At 34.5% G+C, this 14807-nt stretch overlaps 1 protein-coding gene across 6 annotated transcripts in view; it reads left to right on the top strand.

Moving 5' to 3' along the window:
- The window catches only part of Marchf7 (membrane associated ring-CH-type finger 7), a 36646-nt gene extending 22861 nt beyond the window's left edge, over positions 1-13785 (top strand). For 3 of the 6 annotated variants that reach the window (XM_041631519.1, XM_041631515.1, XM_041631516.1), the window contains 6 exons: positions 1046-2144; positions 3851-4020; positions 6247-6356; positions 8338-8451; positions 10073-10121; positions 12505-13785. In XM_041631519.1, the coding sequence (XP_041487453.1) occupies positions 1046-2144; positions 3851-4020; positions 6247-6356; positions 8338-8451; positions 10073-10121; positions 12505-12563 (1601 nt within the window). In that variant the 3' untranslated portion in view covers positions 12564-13785. Of the gene's footprint in view, positions 1-1045; positions 2145-3850; positions 4021-6246; positions 6357-8337; positions 8452-10072; positions 10122-12105; positions 12131-12504 lie in introns of all 6 variants that reach the window. The other 3 variants (XM_041631520.1, XM_041631518.1, XM_041631517.1) reach the window with 2 other exon arrangements.
- The last annotated feature ends 1022 nt before the right edge of the window (positions 13786-14807 follow it).

The following is a 14807-nucleotide window of genomic DNA, read 5'->3' on the forward strand; positions in this document are numbered from 1 at the left end:
GGGAATGGAACCCAAGTCCTCTGATAAAGCTAGTGCTCTTAACTGCTGGGCTATCTTTCTGGCTCCCAAATTAACCATTTTAAGGATTATTTGGAACTGTATGGTTGTTTTGATTTTATTAAAATTTCAAGCACATATAGTTTTGTCTCTGTATGTAGACTTAAGCTTTTCAGAAGCCTAAGTAACAGAAGGAAAAGAACACTAATCAGAGTTAACAAAAGGATCATGCAGAAGTGGGTTTATGCTTGTTTTAGTCAAATTACAGAACAGGAATAGATTCAACCTGTTGTAGTTTATCCTTTCTGTGGTCTCCATATATAAGCCCAATAATAAATGTACCTGTTATACAAGGGTTATAGGGAGTATTCTTCACAAAAGAGTAATAATGTTTCTCATCTCCACTCAGATTGAAACCTCCCCTTGAGGAGTTCTGTCTTTATCTTGTGTTGATCTTTAGACAAGGTCAAACTTAGCCAGCCAGGCCTGGAATTCTGTGATCCTCCTCCCTGCCCCAGATAGCTGTTAGCAGTGACCTGTATTGACTCACAGTTCCAAACCTGCATTAAAGGGCTGAGGTGTGCCTGATGAGTAACCAAAATTAAAGAAATCCTTACCTGTTAATAGCAAGAATATTATAAAAATATAAGGCAATAGCATTCACATAAAATAACTTTTTGCATAGAATAAGAATCTCCAAAACTATTTCTCTGGGATGGTTTTGCTTTTTTATCATTGCACTGTTTTAATTGGACTAATGTTCTGTGTCAATTCTTGAGCGTCTTCTATTGTATTGGTCTCTCATTAATGTATTCAACTTGCTTCAGCAACTTATTTTTATAAGCTTTCATACTTTGATGTGAATTTGTAGTATTGAGTTTACTTGGGAATACTTCAGAAATAAATTTTTCCTATAATAGTTAAGCTGTTATAGATAGCAGTATTCATTTCAAACCTAGTCTTTCAGTCTGGCAGTAGTCAATAAATGTACATTTAATAATAATTAAATTATTTCATATTTGGTTGCCTTCCCTTCTTTCAAAAATAGATGTTCAAGAAAGAGTTCCTTCTTCATATTCACAGGGAGCAAGACCAAAAGAGAATTCAGTGAGCAATTTACAGTTGAATTCATCATCTACCAATCACCAATTGCCTTCTGAACATCAAACAATATCAAGTTCTAGGGACTCTAGCAGAAATTCTTTCAGATCACATTTTTCTCCAAGACAATCAGAATCTTTTCGAAATGCTTCACATCCCACATTTTCATATCTTTCAAGTAGAGATGAAACCCCAGTTATAAGCAATTCAGAAAGGGTTAGTTCATCTCGGAGACCATTTCAAGAATCTTCTGACAATGAAGGTAGGCGTACTACTAGAAGATTGCTGTCACGGATAGCTTCTAGCATGTCATCAACTTTTTTTTCACGAAGATCTGGTCAAGATTCCTTGAATACAAGATCATTGAGTTCTGATAATTATATTTCTCCAAGAACCTTGACTTCACAGTCTCGGAGTAATGGAGCTTCGTCTTCTGAAGTCAGTGATAGCAGGACATCTGAAGCTTCTCAGGGATTTAGATTCCTTAGGCGAAGGTGGGGTTTGTCATCTCTTAGCCAAAATCATAGCTCTGAACCAGATGCGGAAAATTTTAATCAAGAATCAGAAGGTAGAAGTACAGGACCGTGGTTGTCTTCCTCCCTTAGAAATAGATGCACGCCTTTGTTCTCTAGGAGGAGGCGAGAGGGAAGAGAAGAATCTTCAAGGATATCTGTGTCAGATGTCCCACCTAGATCTCATCTTTTTAGAAGAGAATCAAATGAAGTGGTTCACCTTGAAGCACCGAGTGATCCCCTTGGGGCTGCTGCCAACAGACCACAAGCATCTGGAGCAGCAAGCAGTGTTTCTGCAGGTGGCCCCACACCAGATTTGCCTCAGGGTGGAAGAAGTACAGGACTAGCAGGGATTCTTCCTGGTTCCCTATTCCGGTTTGCAGTCCCACCAACACTGGGAAGCAGTCTGACCGACAATGTCATGATTACTGTAGATATTATTCCTTCAGGCTGGAACGCAGCTGATGGGAAAAGTGATAAAGCTAAAAGTGCACCTTCAAGAGACCCAGAGAAACTGCAAAAAATAAAAGAAAGGTAAATTTGAATATTCATTGTACATTGTAAAGCTAGATCAGTTTAAAGTTTTAAAATGGCTCTCATCTGCTTCTTTAAACATGGTGTTACTGAGACTTACAAGCAAATGGTGATGATAATAATAAGGTAGGTTCTAGGGTATGAATTTTATCAAGAAACAACTTAAGGTATCTTAATTTATCTTGATACACACAGACATTAATTAATTCCTTAATTCTATAGTTAGACTGCTGCTAAATGGAATTTAATTGGGGAGAGGAACCAAATGATAAAGCATCACCAATCTCAATTAGCCTAAAATAAATTAACTGGTTTACCACTGATTTTTGTATGTCTCAGTTTTCCTTTTTTTATATATTTTGCCGTGGGCTATTTTCCTGATTTTAAATTTTCCTCTCCCCTAGTAATATTAGCTTTAATACTTACTCATTGTAGCAATTCCCTCTGATTGTAAGCTATCTAAAGAATAACTTAGAGTTCTAACCTTCAAAGATAGTTTTATTTATTGATCTTGACTGGTCTATAATTCTTTACTATTCTATCTAGTTAGGTTTAATTTTGGTTTTTGATGTTTTGTTTTGTTTGAGACAGAATCTCATTATGTAGCCCTGGTTGACCTGGAACTGATAGAGACTTACTTGCTTCTGTTTCCCATGTGCTTGTATTAAAGAAATGTACCATACCAGATCCTACTTCTGTAGTTTTAAATGAGCATTCATTTCTACAGAGTTTGTAGTATGTGTATTTGTGTGTTTATTGTATTTTGCCTTATATATGAGAATTTAAAACTTGACCACTTAATAAACAGAAAAATTGGATCTACTTATTAAAAAGTAATTGAAATTATGAAGGGAAGAACATTTAATACAGGGCAAAATGTTCAGCTTTTCTGAATAGTTTGTGCTTGATATCATGTTTTTGATTAAACTAGGACAAAAAGTCACCTTATTGTCGGTGTGTCTCTTTCAGTAAATGTCTTGCTAAATTGACTCATACTGCCCAGGTTATGTTTCAGTAGCAGTTCGTCATTCAATACTATCAGTGTACTGAGTCTTCTTTCATGTGCTATCAGTGAACTAACAAAATACAAAGCGAAGGAAACTTTGCTTGTAATAAAGTGAATTCATATGAATAGTACATGCTAGCCTGTTAAATAGAAGACAGAGAGGATAATAGAAAATGTTGCATGTTTTAAAACATATGTATACTAAAATGATTTAATAAGATTGTTGAGAGTATAGTTCTAGAGAATTTTTAAGTCTTTTATTTTTAAATTTTTGATTCAATGAATACAAATAGTTTGTCAGTTTTGATAACGTGTCAGTGAGAAACTACACTGTTCTTAATTGAGGTATTTTCAGAATTCTTTTGCAATTGATAAAATGGACAGAGTGATATGTATGTTACCCTTATACTATTGTATTTAAAATAATCTAGAAGACTTCAGTAATTAAAATCTTAGTGATTGTGAAAAAGGTGAACTTAAAGGGTGTTATCAAAGAGAAAAGGTAAACTGTTTGAAGCTGAGTTACAGTATGACTGGTCTTATATAACAGTTTTTATTCATTGTTACTATTGTTGCTTTATTCTTACTGTTTACTTTTTTGTACTCAGTATGAGTACAAATGGAAGACTGGATTCTCTGTAATGAGGATGTCCTGCTAGGGGGAATTAAGACATCTCTGAAGTCTGGGCTTATGTTTCAGCCTCCTTTTAGAGGACTCTGAAGAAGAAGAAGGAGACTTATGTAGAATTTGTCAAATGGCAGCTGCATCGTCATCTAATTTACTGATAGAGCCATGCAAATGCACAGGGAGTCTGCAGTATGTCCATCAAGAGTGTATGAAAAAGTGGTTACAGGCCAAAATTAATTCTGGTAAGATTCATCCTTTTAGATACTTTGTTTTCAAATCATTTCCCAAGAGATAACACATACTGTAGGCATTTTGGCTAACAATCTTTTTCTAATGTATTATTAAATGTATTCATACTTGTTTAATCCATATAATTTAATTAACCAGTGGTTATGGCATATACAATCCTTTGAGTCAAGCATACTCACCATATAGCAGCTATGTGTATTGAGATAGAGTTATTGCCTGTGTCATTTAGTTGGTTGTCAGGGAGTTCCTTTGTGTGTACTGGTAGGAGAGTCCGGTACAGTTCCAGAAGTGGGGTTTAGAGTGTGGTACACAAGACATAAAAAGCACCTGTTCCCATCTTACTGTCATTAAGAGAGCACCTTTCTTAGGAAACACCATTTAATTTTAGACCTTGATATACAGAACTGCCTTTCAAAAGAAAAGGAACATTTTAGCAGAGTAGAGCTCATAAGAAAGACTTAGGTGTATTTGAGGAACTGAATGGTGTATGGTATGACTAGTATCAATTAATAGTTGGGTAAAGGTTTGGTAGATGCAGTTGGGATAAGAAAGAGTAGTAGTTCATGCAAGACTTGTAAAGGTAGAGACTAGAGCTTAAGTTTTTATCTAAGTATGATGGGAAGCCACTGAAGGGGGCAGAATTGAAATGTTCTTATTTTTATTGGCTGTTTTGGAGAAGAGATTTTAGGGTAAGACCAGACCTCCGGTCAGAATGGTGATAAGAAAGTGAGAGAAGTTTATACTTTGTGTAAGCTGAAATAATTGTGTAAAAGTGGGTCTGATTCACTCAGCAACCTGTGGTTTGCTCATCAAAGTGCATGCTGGCCTCCAAGCTCCTTCAGTGTCACAAATACGGGTTATCATCTCAAAGCCGCCCCTCAGTATGCTGGTTCTCTCCTCTCTTCACAATGGCAAGGCTTTCCCCCTGCTATTGTACTTTTACTATGCTTTCTCTATGGTCTTTCCCCTGCTCTTCTCCCCTCTTGCAGATAGCCCCGGCCATGTTCAGTCTGCTGACCGTGTCCAGTCTACTTCTTTCTCTCTTTGCTTTGGACTCCTCCAGATGCCTCTGTTTATTTTCTCTCTCTTACTCAAGTAAAAAAAGTAAAGCCCTCCCCACTAATAATGGAGTGGTGATGTTGGCAGATTCTTTACTGCATACACTTCCTTTAGACTATCTTTTAAACGAGTTTGATGATGTTCTTACTCTTCCCAGTCTGCACAGTCTCTAGTTGTAGATTGGTACAAGTTCACTCAAAAAATGTAAGAGGGGTTGGATCTGTTCACTGATACTCATAAAACTTATTTGAGGACAGTTTTCAATTGGTAGCCATATCTAATAATCCCCAAATATTGGAAGGGCCCACATATGTCATTAGACATGACCACCTGCTAAAGTGAAGTGGGTGTGACAGAACAAAAGTGTTTTGTTTTCTGTTTTCCAAAAAAAAAAAAAATATACCAAAAATACTGTGAGGAAAATTAACCACTTTGATTGTTTTTCAATGTGTAACTTTGAGTAGTTACTTTGAAAACTTTTCCATCACCCAACATAGAAAGTTTGTAGTCAGTAAGCTGTAACTCTGCACTTCATCCTCTTCCCAGACCATGATAGTGTTGAGCCTGTTGCTGTGTATACTGCTGGCACCATTAACATCTTCTTTATTAGTGTATCTTGGGTTGAGCCATGTTATAAAATATATGAGGACTTAATTCTACTAATTGGCTGAAATGAGCTGCTTTTATCTGGACAAAGGTGGATCTCTTTTTTTCCTCTTTGACTCAGCAGGGTAGGCACATTGCTTAGATCACATACAAGGTCTACATATGTATGCTGTGGTACCAAAAATACTGGCCCTTAACTACTATTTAAGATGCTATGCCATTAAACATTGTTTTTGTAACTTGCCAACGTACTTCAGGAAGAAGGAGTAAGTACAGGTGACATTCCTTTGCCTCATTGTCAGCATCCCATAATTACAGGATGTGTGAGTGTGTAGGATTAAAAAAGGCATCCAAATGATGGGTGAAGGCATAAATGTTACAATACAGACCATGACGTGCACATTCATTAATTTTGTATGCATTATGTGTTTATTGCAATACCATGCAATATCTTTCATGCTTGTCTACCTCCAGTATTTAAACTTGATCTTAGGACAGAAAAACTGTACTAGTTACTGGTTAACTTTTTTTTTTTCTTTTTTGGGGGGGGTCAGGTTCTTCCTTAGAAGCTGTAACCACCTGTGAACTCTGTAAAGAGAAGTTGCAACTTAACCTGGAGGATTTTGATATTCATGAACTACATAGAGCTCATGCAAATGAACAAGTTAGTATATTTTGCCTAGTTTGGTAAGTGTCTGATCTGTGCTTAAAGGACAGCTCTTGAAGAAAAGATTAAGTCATGGTCAGAAAACCTACATTAGTAATATTCTTACCATAATTAATATATGAGTTTATAATTTCATAAAAATTTCCCTTTAAATAAAAGACTAATTTAAGATAAACTGTCAGATTTTGTAAGTAAGCCTAAAAATTAATAAAAGTTTAGGAAATTGGGCACAAAGTAGGCAGCCACCACCTTACACTCTATTATATTTTATAGCTTGACCAGCTTGGGATAATATATGTTGATGAAATCATATAATAAAAGGTTTCTTTTTTGAAGACCTGAGTTCTCCTCCCACTAATGTTGGATGGCTCATAACTCTGGCATCTGAGAATGCTTAAACTCACATGCATATACCTACATACAAATTTATATACATGCACATTGAAAGTCTGTGATGAACTCTATGGACTTACAGCATATTGTTGTCTTAGACTAAAGAGTTATTTTCTCTTGCTACCTTTCGAAGTACATTCTTTCTCTCAAAATTAAGTCACATATTTTCATTAAAAAGGGTTTTGATTTTTATTTAATCATTTTAATGACCTGCATTCTTCATAATAAAGAAGTATTAGAAGATACTAGGTATAGTCATTGTAAAGACAATGATAGTCTTGGCTTTATCTTATATGAATCATGGATTCTAGTGGCTAGAGTTATCCTAAATTTTAAGTGATTGGTTCAATATAATTTTATTTTTTTTAATAATTTTATCTTTTGCTAGGTGATAACCATTTTTGTTACTGGGTTGTTTTGTTTTGAAACAGGGACTTACAGCGTATCTCAGGCTGACTTGGAACTTGCTATATCAATCAGGCTAGCCTTAAAACTCAGATCTTCCTGTCTCTACCCTCCCGTCCCAAACCCTCAGTGCTGGGATTAAAAGTTTGCCACCATGCCTGATACAGCCATTATAACTATGTAAAGTAAAATAATATAAACCACTTTCTTGGATACATGACTTCCGATAATAGTTCAAATAATGTCAAAATTATTAAATATTTAAAGATTTCATTTCAAATAATATCTTTTTTTGTTTTGTTTTTTTGAGACAGGGTTTCTCTGTGTAACAGTCTGTCCTAGAACTAGCTCTTGTAGACCAGGCTAGCTTTGAACTCACAGAGATCCGCCTGCCTCTGCCTCCCGAGTGCTGGGATTAAAGTCATGTGCCACCACCACCCAGCTCACTTCAAATTCTTAATGATAGGTAGAATTTGATGAATAGTTTCTAAAATTAATATTAGCATGCAATTCTTAATTTTAAATTTGTTTATCATCCAAAGCAGGTACATTGACCTTTTCACTGTAAAATTTAAAGGGACAGATTGGCTTTTTAATCTCTATATCCTAATTTGTGTTCGAAGCTGTACTTATATTGGTACAATGCTAGCCTGGTCTTTCTGGGACCCTGAGTTCATTCCCCAAGATCATGAAAACAAAAAGATAAAGGAGGAGGGTGCTCATAACAATTTTGAAACTATTTAGAATTTCTGAGTCTTCCATTTCCAACATGACTAAAAAAAACCATGCTAATATCAGTGTGTTACCTTTAACAGGATTTAAAAAAAAAACCAAACCACTAGTGTTATCATTTTCAGTATAAATTATAGTGCATGTTATAGATTTAGGTTATTTTAAAGAAGACTGAGATAATTTTTATTTGTAAAAGGAAATCTGTTAGGAGCTTTACAGAAAACCAAAATATGTGTTATCTCACCAAATGATTTAAAAGGTAAACTTTGTTATAAATAATTAGAGAGATAGAATGAGGAAAGATCACACCTGTGTAAGGCAGTAGCTGACTGTATACCTTTCTAGGAGCTATGTTGGACTACATTTCTTTAGTTTGCCGATAAACAGTGACCATCAGTTACAATCCTAGTATTAATTCTTTGTTTCTTTTCTGTGCTTTCCCTTTAAGGCTGAGTATGAGTTTATCAGCTCTGGTCTCTACCTCGTTGTCTTACTGCACTTGTGTGAGCAAAGCTTTTCTGATATGATGGGAAATACAATTGAACCAAGCACTCGTGTTCGAGTAAGTACTATTAGTATTGGGGAAGGAGGGAGGGAGACAATGCTACAAGAATTAGTCTTGGAAAGCCAATTGACTCATGTGTTCAAATCCTAATTCCTTTTGTGGCGGGGAGTAAATGTTTCTTAGCAATAAAAATAGTCTATTTAAAGGGAAGTGCTATCTTCTACAACAGATATCCTAAATTTGTCATAGTTTGTTTAGAGAAAGAAGTGATTTTTCAGCTCTTGTAAGTGAATTATTTCAGGGAGAATTGGACACCCAAAAAATTTGTTATTTTGAATTTGTGGAAAAAAGACCTTATTAGCATTACATCTTAGAAACATAAAATTGAGTTCCAGAGGCCAAAAGAATATGGAAGATTTACTACCTGATGTTATCCTGTAAAGGGCTACCCTTGAACTAATAGATTACCAACTGAGGAAGGAACTAGTTGCAATAAATAATTTTTAATATTAGCTGTACATTTAAGCTAGCTTTTTGTGAGATATATATAGTCAATGCTCTTTATCTCAGTGAGTCAAAAGACACTTATATCCTGTTGCTTTGGCCATTTTGTGTGTCAGTCTTATTGCAACATTTTTAATTCAACATTCTTAATTCTTCCTATATTGAAATGTGTCCGTAACACAATAAAATATGTGTAAAATTAACCATTTTTATAATTTTTAAGTATATAAAATTTGAGTTTGTGTTAATGTAACCTCTTTATCTGAAAATGATAAAATGTATAGTTCAAAATACATGTTATTTCTAAATTACTATTCTGCTTCATTTTTATATAGATATTTAAGTGACCCAATTAATAATTACTTGCATTAAGAATAAAGAAAGCTATCAATTTGAATGCTCTTCACTTTACTGTTAATTTTTAAGTACTTCAGAAGTCAATGCCCCAACTGGACTTAATACTATAAAATGATTTCTAAAATGGTTTGCTGTTAACTCTAGTGAATGAAGAACATACAAAGCATATATAAGTAAGGTCTATTCAGCCTTTCTTTTAAAAAAAAATGTTAAGAATACAAGCTTTGAGGGGGCTGGAGAGATGGCTCAGTAGTTAAGAGCATTGCCTGCTCTTCCAAAGGTCCTGAGTTCAGTTCCCAGCAACCACATGGTGGCTCACAACCATCTGTAAAGAGGTCTGGCGCCCTCTTCTGGCCTTCAAGCATACAGACAGAATATTGTATACATAATAAATAAATAAATTATACATAATAAATAAATATTTAAAAAAAAAGAATACAAGCTTTGAGTTAGCTATCAAGTTTAGGCAGGCAAACATTAGTTCATTTAGGCCCAGAAAACTAATTTTTTGTTTCCCCATTTGATTTCATAAGTTTTTTGAAAGTGTTAGGAAGACAGTATTATTGGAAATGATTATTTGATTATATCTGCTCCTATTCATGATACTGGTTTCCCCATGATTAATTAAAACTGATTATGTAAGACATGTAACATAATACCCTTAATGTTAATTTATGTCGTTGGGGAAGAAAGACCCCTGTTTAAAGGATTAGAACGGTGTTTGGCTTTTTAAGTAGAAATAAATGTCCTGTAGTGATTCTCTTTAGATCCATTTGCAACATTTAAACTACTGTATTTCTTTCTGCATTGTTTCTAGTTTATTAACCTTGCAAGAACTCTTCAGGCACATATGGAAGATCTCGAAAGTAGGTGGAATTTCCCCTCCCCAGATTTGTTGAATTTACTTTTGCAAATTAAACCCACAGAACAAAACCTTAATGTACTCTTTTTTACCAAATTGAGTTTTGGTTATAGGCCTAATACTACCACAGTTAACTTATTTGAATACTATGGGTTGGAAAATAGGCTCTAGTTTTTTGAACGTATTTTTTTAAGTTATGTTTAATATGTGAAAGGAGGTAATTTTAATCATTAATTTTCAGTAAACCACTTTGATTTTACTATATGTGATTAAAAGGAAAACATAAAATTAAGTCCTATCTGTTAAGGGTTTTTATTTTTAATATATGAAAAAAATTACTTTTTAATTAAATTCCAGATCATAGAAGGAATTCTTTAGGTTTGTGTTTGGTTCCAGGAAAATAAGGAAAAGAGGCTTGAGCCCATAACAAAATGGTTTTGCTTGTTCTTTGTTTACTTATAGGTATTTCTTTGTGGACCTTTAATTTCAGGCAGCTCAAATTTCTTAGGGTCATTTTGTCATTCTCGTTAGGTGAAGACACCTAATCCCAAATCTTACAGGCATTTCCACAACCTGCTGTCTATCTTCTAATGTATTATAGCACGTTTGTGGTGCTTCATGCCAGGCGAGGGCAAAATTGGCTTTAGAACTACTTGTGGGGAAAATTAAACCCATCCGATCCCTGCCTGTTTGCTTTTCACCCTCAGCAATAGGTTTCCCTCCCAGTGCGGTCTCCGTTGTTTGAAATGTGTGTTTTCATGTTGAAAGGCACTTCCACCTTTAGAATACCTCTTATCTAGAAGAAAGCCTGGCATCCTTTGAAGATAATGTGAGAAGGATCTGTCCTCATAAAAACCTTTTACTTCTTTAAATATTCTAAGATCTAGCCTTTATAAGTTTTTATGCCTGTACTAATTTTAGGTTTTAACAGGATTTAAGAGAAAATCAGACAGCACATTCTTAGGTATTTTTATTAGCATACGTGAAAGTAAAGGAGCTAGTTGGAATTACTGCTTACTGTGAATTTTTTCTTTATAATATTAATAAAAAATAGCTCATTGACTAATACAAAAGTTCAGCTTTTTTCTGAAAATTTTAATTTCTGTTTTGGTAGGCTACTGTTGTGGTCATTTGTTTCAGTGTTTTTTCCCCAAGCTTTCTCACTTTGAAAAAAGTATTTTCATTTAAAACATAATTTCCTAAGCATAACATGGTCTTTTTTCTGTATGCAAGAGAGAAGAAAAAGCTAGAAGTAAAATATAGACAACTTTAGCTGACAGTGGAAGATGGTGCGGCCTCAAATGAATCTCAAATGACTGGAGTATTGCTACATTCTGAAAACTAGCCAAGTTGTATCTTCCTGTGGAATCAGTCACTAGAAACATGATACTCCCTAAACACAATGAAGCAGTGTGATATGTAAACATAGAGCATCACAACAGGGTTTATGTCAGTCATGAGCTGGATAGCACTTATTTTAAGTAGATTTTATCCATAAATGTTAACATTTTTCCAGCTCTTAGTTTGGGTTGATCTAGTGTCCTAGAGAGCATTCATTAAGCTTTTTTGCTCTTGATAATAGTAAAGAGATTAGTTGATGTTTATCTTAAAGAACTTATAAATCAGATTACGTATTGCATAGCTTCTTCTTGCCTTGGCTATCCCAAAGACATTCCAGGATGTTTTATATTAAATAATGGCCATTGAGTAAATTGAGGTAGGAGATATTATAAAAACAATGTTTCTGAGAATTTGGAGACATGGGGATAATCTCAGCAGCAGGTTTTTTGTTGTTACTGGTTTTGGTTTGTTTTTTCTGAAGCCAATTATTTTAAGTTAGGCTGTGTCTATATAAAGCTTTACTTATTCAATAGAGCTTTTTTTTGGCATTGTATAGACATAGCTGTGATGTAAATTGCAAGAACATCCATAACCTATTATTCTATGTACATTTTTTTTCATTCTCATCGGATGCATCAAACATGCAGCGGTAATAAGCCAGATTCTACTCAGGTGTGTGAGAGCACTTGCCTTAAATTCACTTTTCCTCTGGTGTATGTTTATATACATATCATTAGCTACTGTGAACACAAGCTGGTCTCAGAAACATTTTTGAAAAATGCTCTTAAACCACATTTTTAAGCATTTTCATTATATGGAAATTATCTAGCATCACAGTAAAGATGTGGGGGTGGGAACATTGTGAATGGGCATCACCCACAACAAGCCACCCTAACACTATCATGATAACTTACCATTTTGATCAAACAGTATACTAAATTGGGATTTTTGTTTTTACAAGTCATTGCTGTTCTGGCTTCATGTTTACAAGTCACATTCTTGTCACCCTTAAAATCATTCTTGATAATCCTGTTTTCTCTCAACAGCTTCAGAGGATGAGTCTGAAGAAGATGGAGACCATACCAGAACATTTGATATTGCCTAACTTCATTTAAGACAAATGGATGCTCCTTAAACATGTTTATTAATAGTGGCAATTAAGTATGAATAATTTTGTGGGGGAATGTCTATTAGAAATATTGACTATATATAAAATGAATATATATACATACATGTATAAATGTAAATATATATTCATTCTCAAGTGTTGCTGAATTGAAATTCTTCAGCTGGACTTTTTAACATTGGCCAGCAAATCTCATGTTTATAATATGTAATCAGAAGCATTGTTTTCTTTTAGGTGAATGGTAAAGCATCTCCCTTCCTTTTAATATCTAAGCAATGCTCATCAACTTTTTCTCTGTGTTACAATTACTGTAGTCATATTTATGGGGGAAAATGTTTGTGTATTAGTCTCTTGCTAGTGAGAAAACTCAGATAAAATGTACTTTTGAAATAAAATGCCAATGGCACCTAATTAGTTTTCCTTTTTAAATGCCTTAAGTTACAGCCACATTTTGATAATCATTTTCTTCCAGTGTTTAATTTTTTTTAAAGAACAGGAAGTTTGAAGAGCATAATTATATTAGGTTTCCAAATTTAATTTGAATTCTAAATTCACTTAGCAATAAAATCTAATTTTTAAGAAAAAAGTATGTAAAAGATATAGAAATGATGGATAACTTTTATATTGATTTGCAAAAATGCAGATTATATTTGATAGGCCATGGTATGTAGGTATTCCTTTCAGGAATATTACAGCTGTAAATTATATCAGAATTGCCAGTCAAATGATATTTGGTTAAAAATTAATGAAAATCTCAAGTTAACAGAATATTTTTTTAAAGCCCACATTCAAAGTTTAAAACACTGGTTTTCACTGTGTTTGTAGTGTTGTCACCTCTTTATAGAGGAATAGAATATATAGAACCTGTTTGGGTCCTTGGTAATTCTGAGCATTTCTTTGATGATTGTTAATATTTTTCACGACCTTTGCAAAAACAGATGAATTACTTATTCAACATGAATGAGTTTGCACTGTGGTCATGGTCATATAAACTTCCATAACAGTTTCCACTGTCAGCACCCTTAGGATACACATTTATACTTTCTGGTGGTTTCAGATTAGTCCAGTGTTGTGGCGACAACTTTTTCAACATCTAAATAGAAACCATGTAATTTCTCAAATGTGAATGAGCAGTTTGTCTACGCTTAGTTTGTTGGTATTAATGTAAAACCTTGGCTTGAAATAAAGTGATACTGATTGATTTAGTTTGAACTTTTTCCTTTTAAACTGGTCTCCAATGAGAAATTTCAACTGTTTCATGCAATGACTTTAAACTAGTTCCTCAGCTTTTTTATTTTATGTGTGTGAGTGTTTTGCCTGCACATATGACTGCTGCATGTCCATGCATTATCTCCAGAAGTCAGAGTAGGTTTTGGATCTCCTAGAACTGTAATTAGAGACGGTTGTGGGCTGCCACGAAAGTGCTGATAATGGGAGTCAAGTCCTCTGCAAAAAGAGCACATAGTCTTAGCCCTGACCCATCTCTGCAGCCCCTGAACACACTCTAAACTTAAAAAATATATTTATTTATTTATTTATTTATTATGTATGCAATATTCTGTCCGTCTGTATGGCTGCAGGCCAGAAGAGGGCACCAGACCCTATTACAGATTGTTGTGAGCCACCATGTGGTTGCTGGGAATTGAACTCAGGACCTTTGAAAGAGTAGACAATGCTCTTAACTTTTGAGCCATCTCTCCAGTCCCCTCTAAACTTTTCTTATCAATATATTGTCTTAAGTAAAAAACACTTTTTGTTTGTTTTGAGACAGGGTTCTCATATGATAATAACAAGCCATGTGTGATTTGAACACTTAAAATGCAGCTAATATAATTGAGTGGATGATTTTAAACTGCATTTAATTTTAACTTAAATAGCCACATACATATATAGTAGCTAAGTGGATATTCTTAGGCTATCATCAGCTTACAGGAGGTAATAGGATTGATACCAGTCCTTAAAAGAATAGTAAGAAATGGAGGGGAGGGCTGGAGAGATGGCTCAGAGGTTAAGAGCATTGCCTGCTCTTCCAAAGGTCCTGAGTTCAATTCCCAGCAACCACATGGTGGCTCACAACCATCTGTAATGGGGTCTGGTGCCCTCTTCTGGCCTGCAGCATACACACAGACAGAATATTGTATACATAATAAATAAATATTTAAAAAAAAAAGAAAAAAGGAGGGGACAACGACCAGCTAATATTCCCTGTTAGCACTCTGAATA

The sequence above is a fragment of the Microtus oregoni genome, unplaced genomic scaffold (assembly GCF_018167655.1).
Source record: "Microtus oregoni isolate MIOR12 unplaced genomic scaffold, Mior012 000037F_ref0000500, whole genome shotgun sequence".
In the NCBI taxonomy this organism is placed as follows: domain Eukaryota; kingdom Metazoa; phylum Chordata; class Mammalia; order Rodentia; family Cricetidae; genus Microtus; species Microtus oregoni.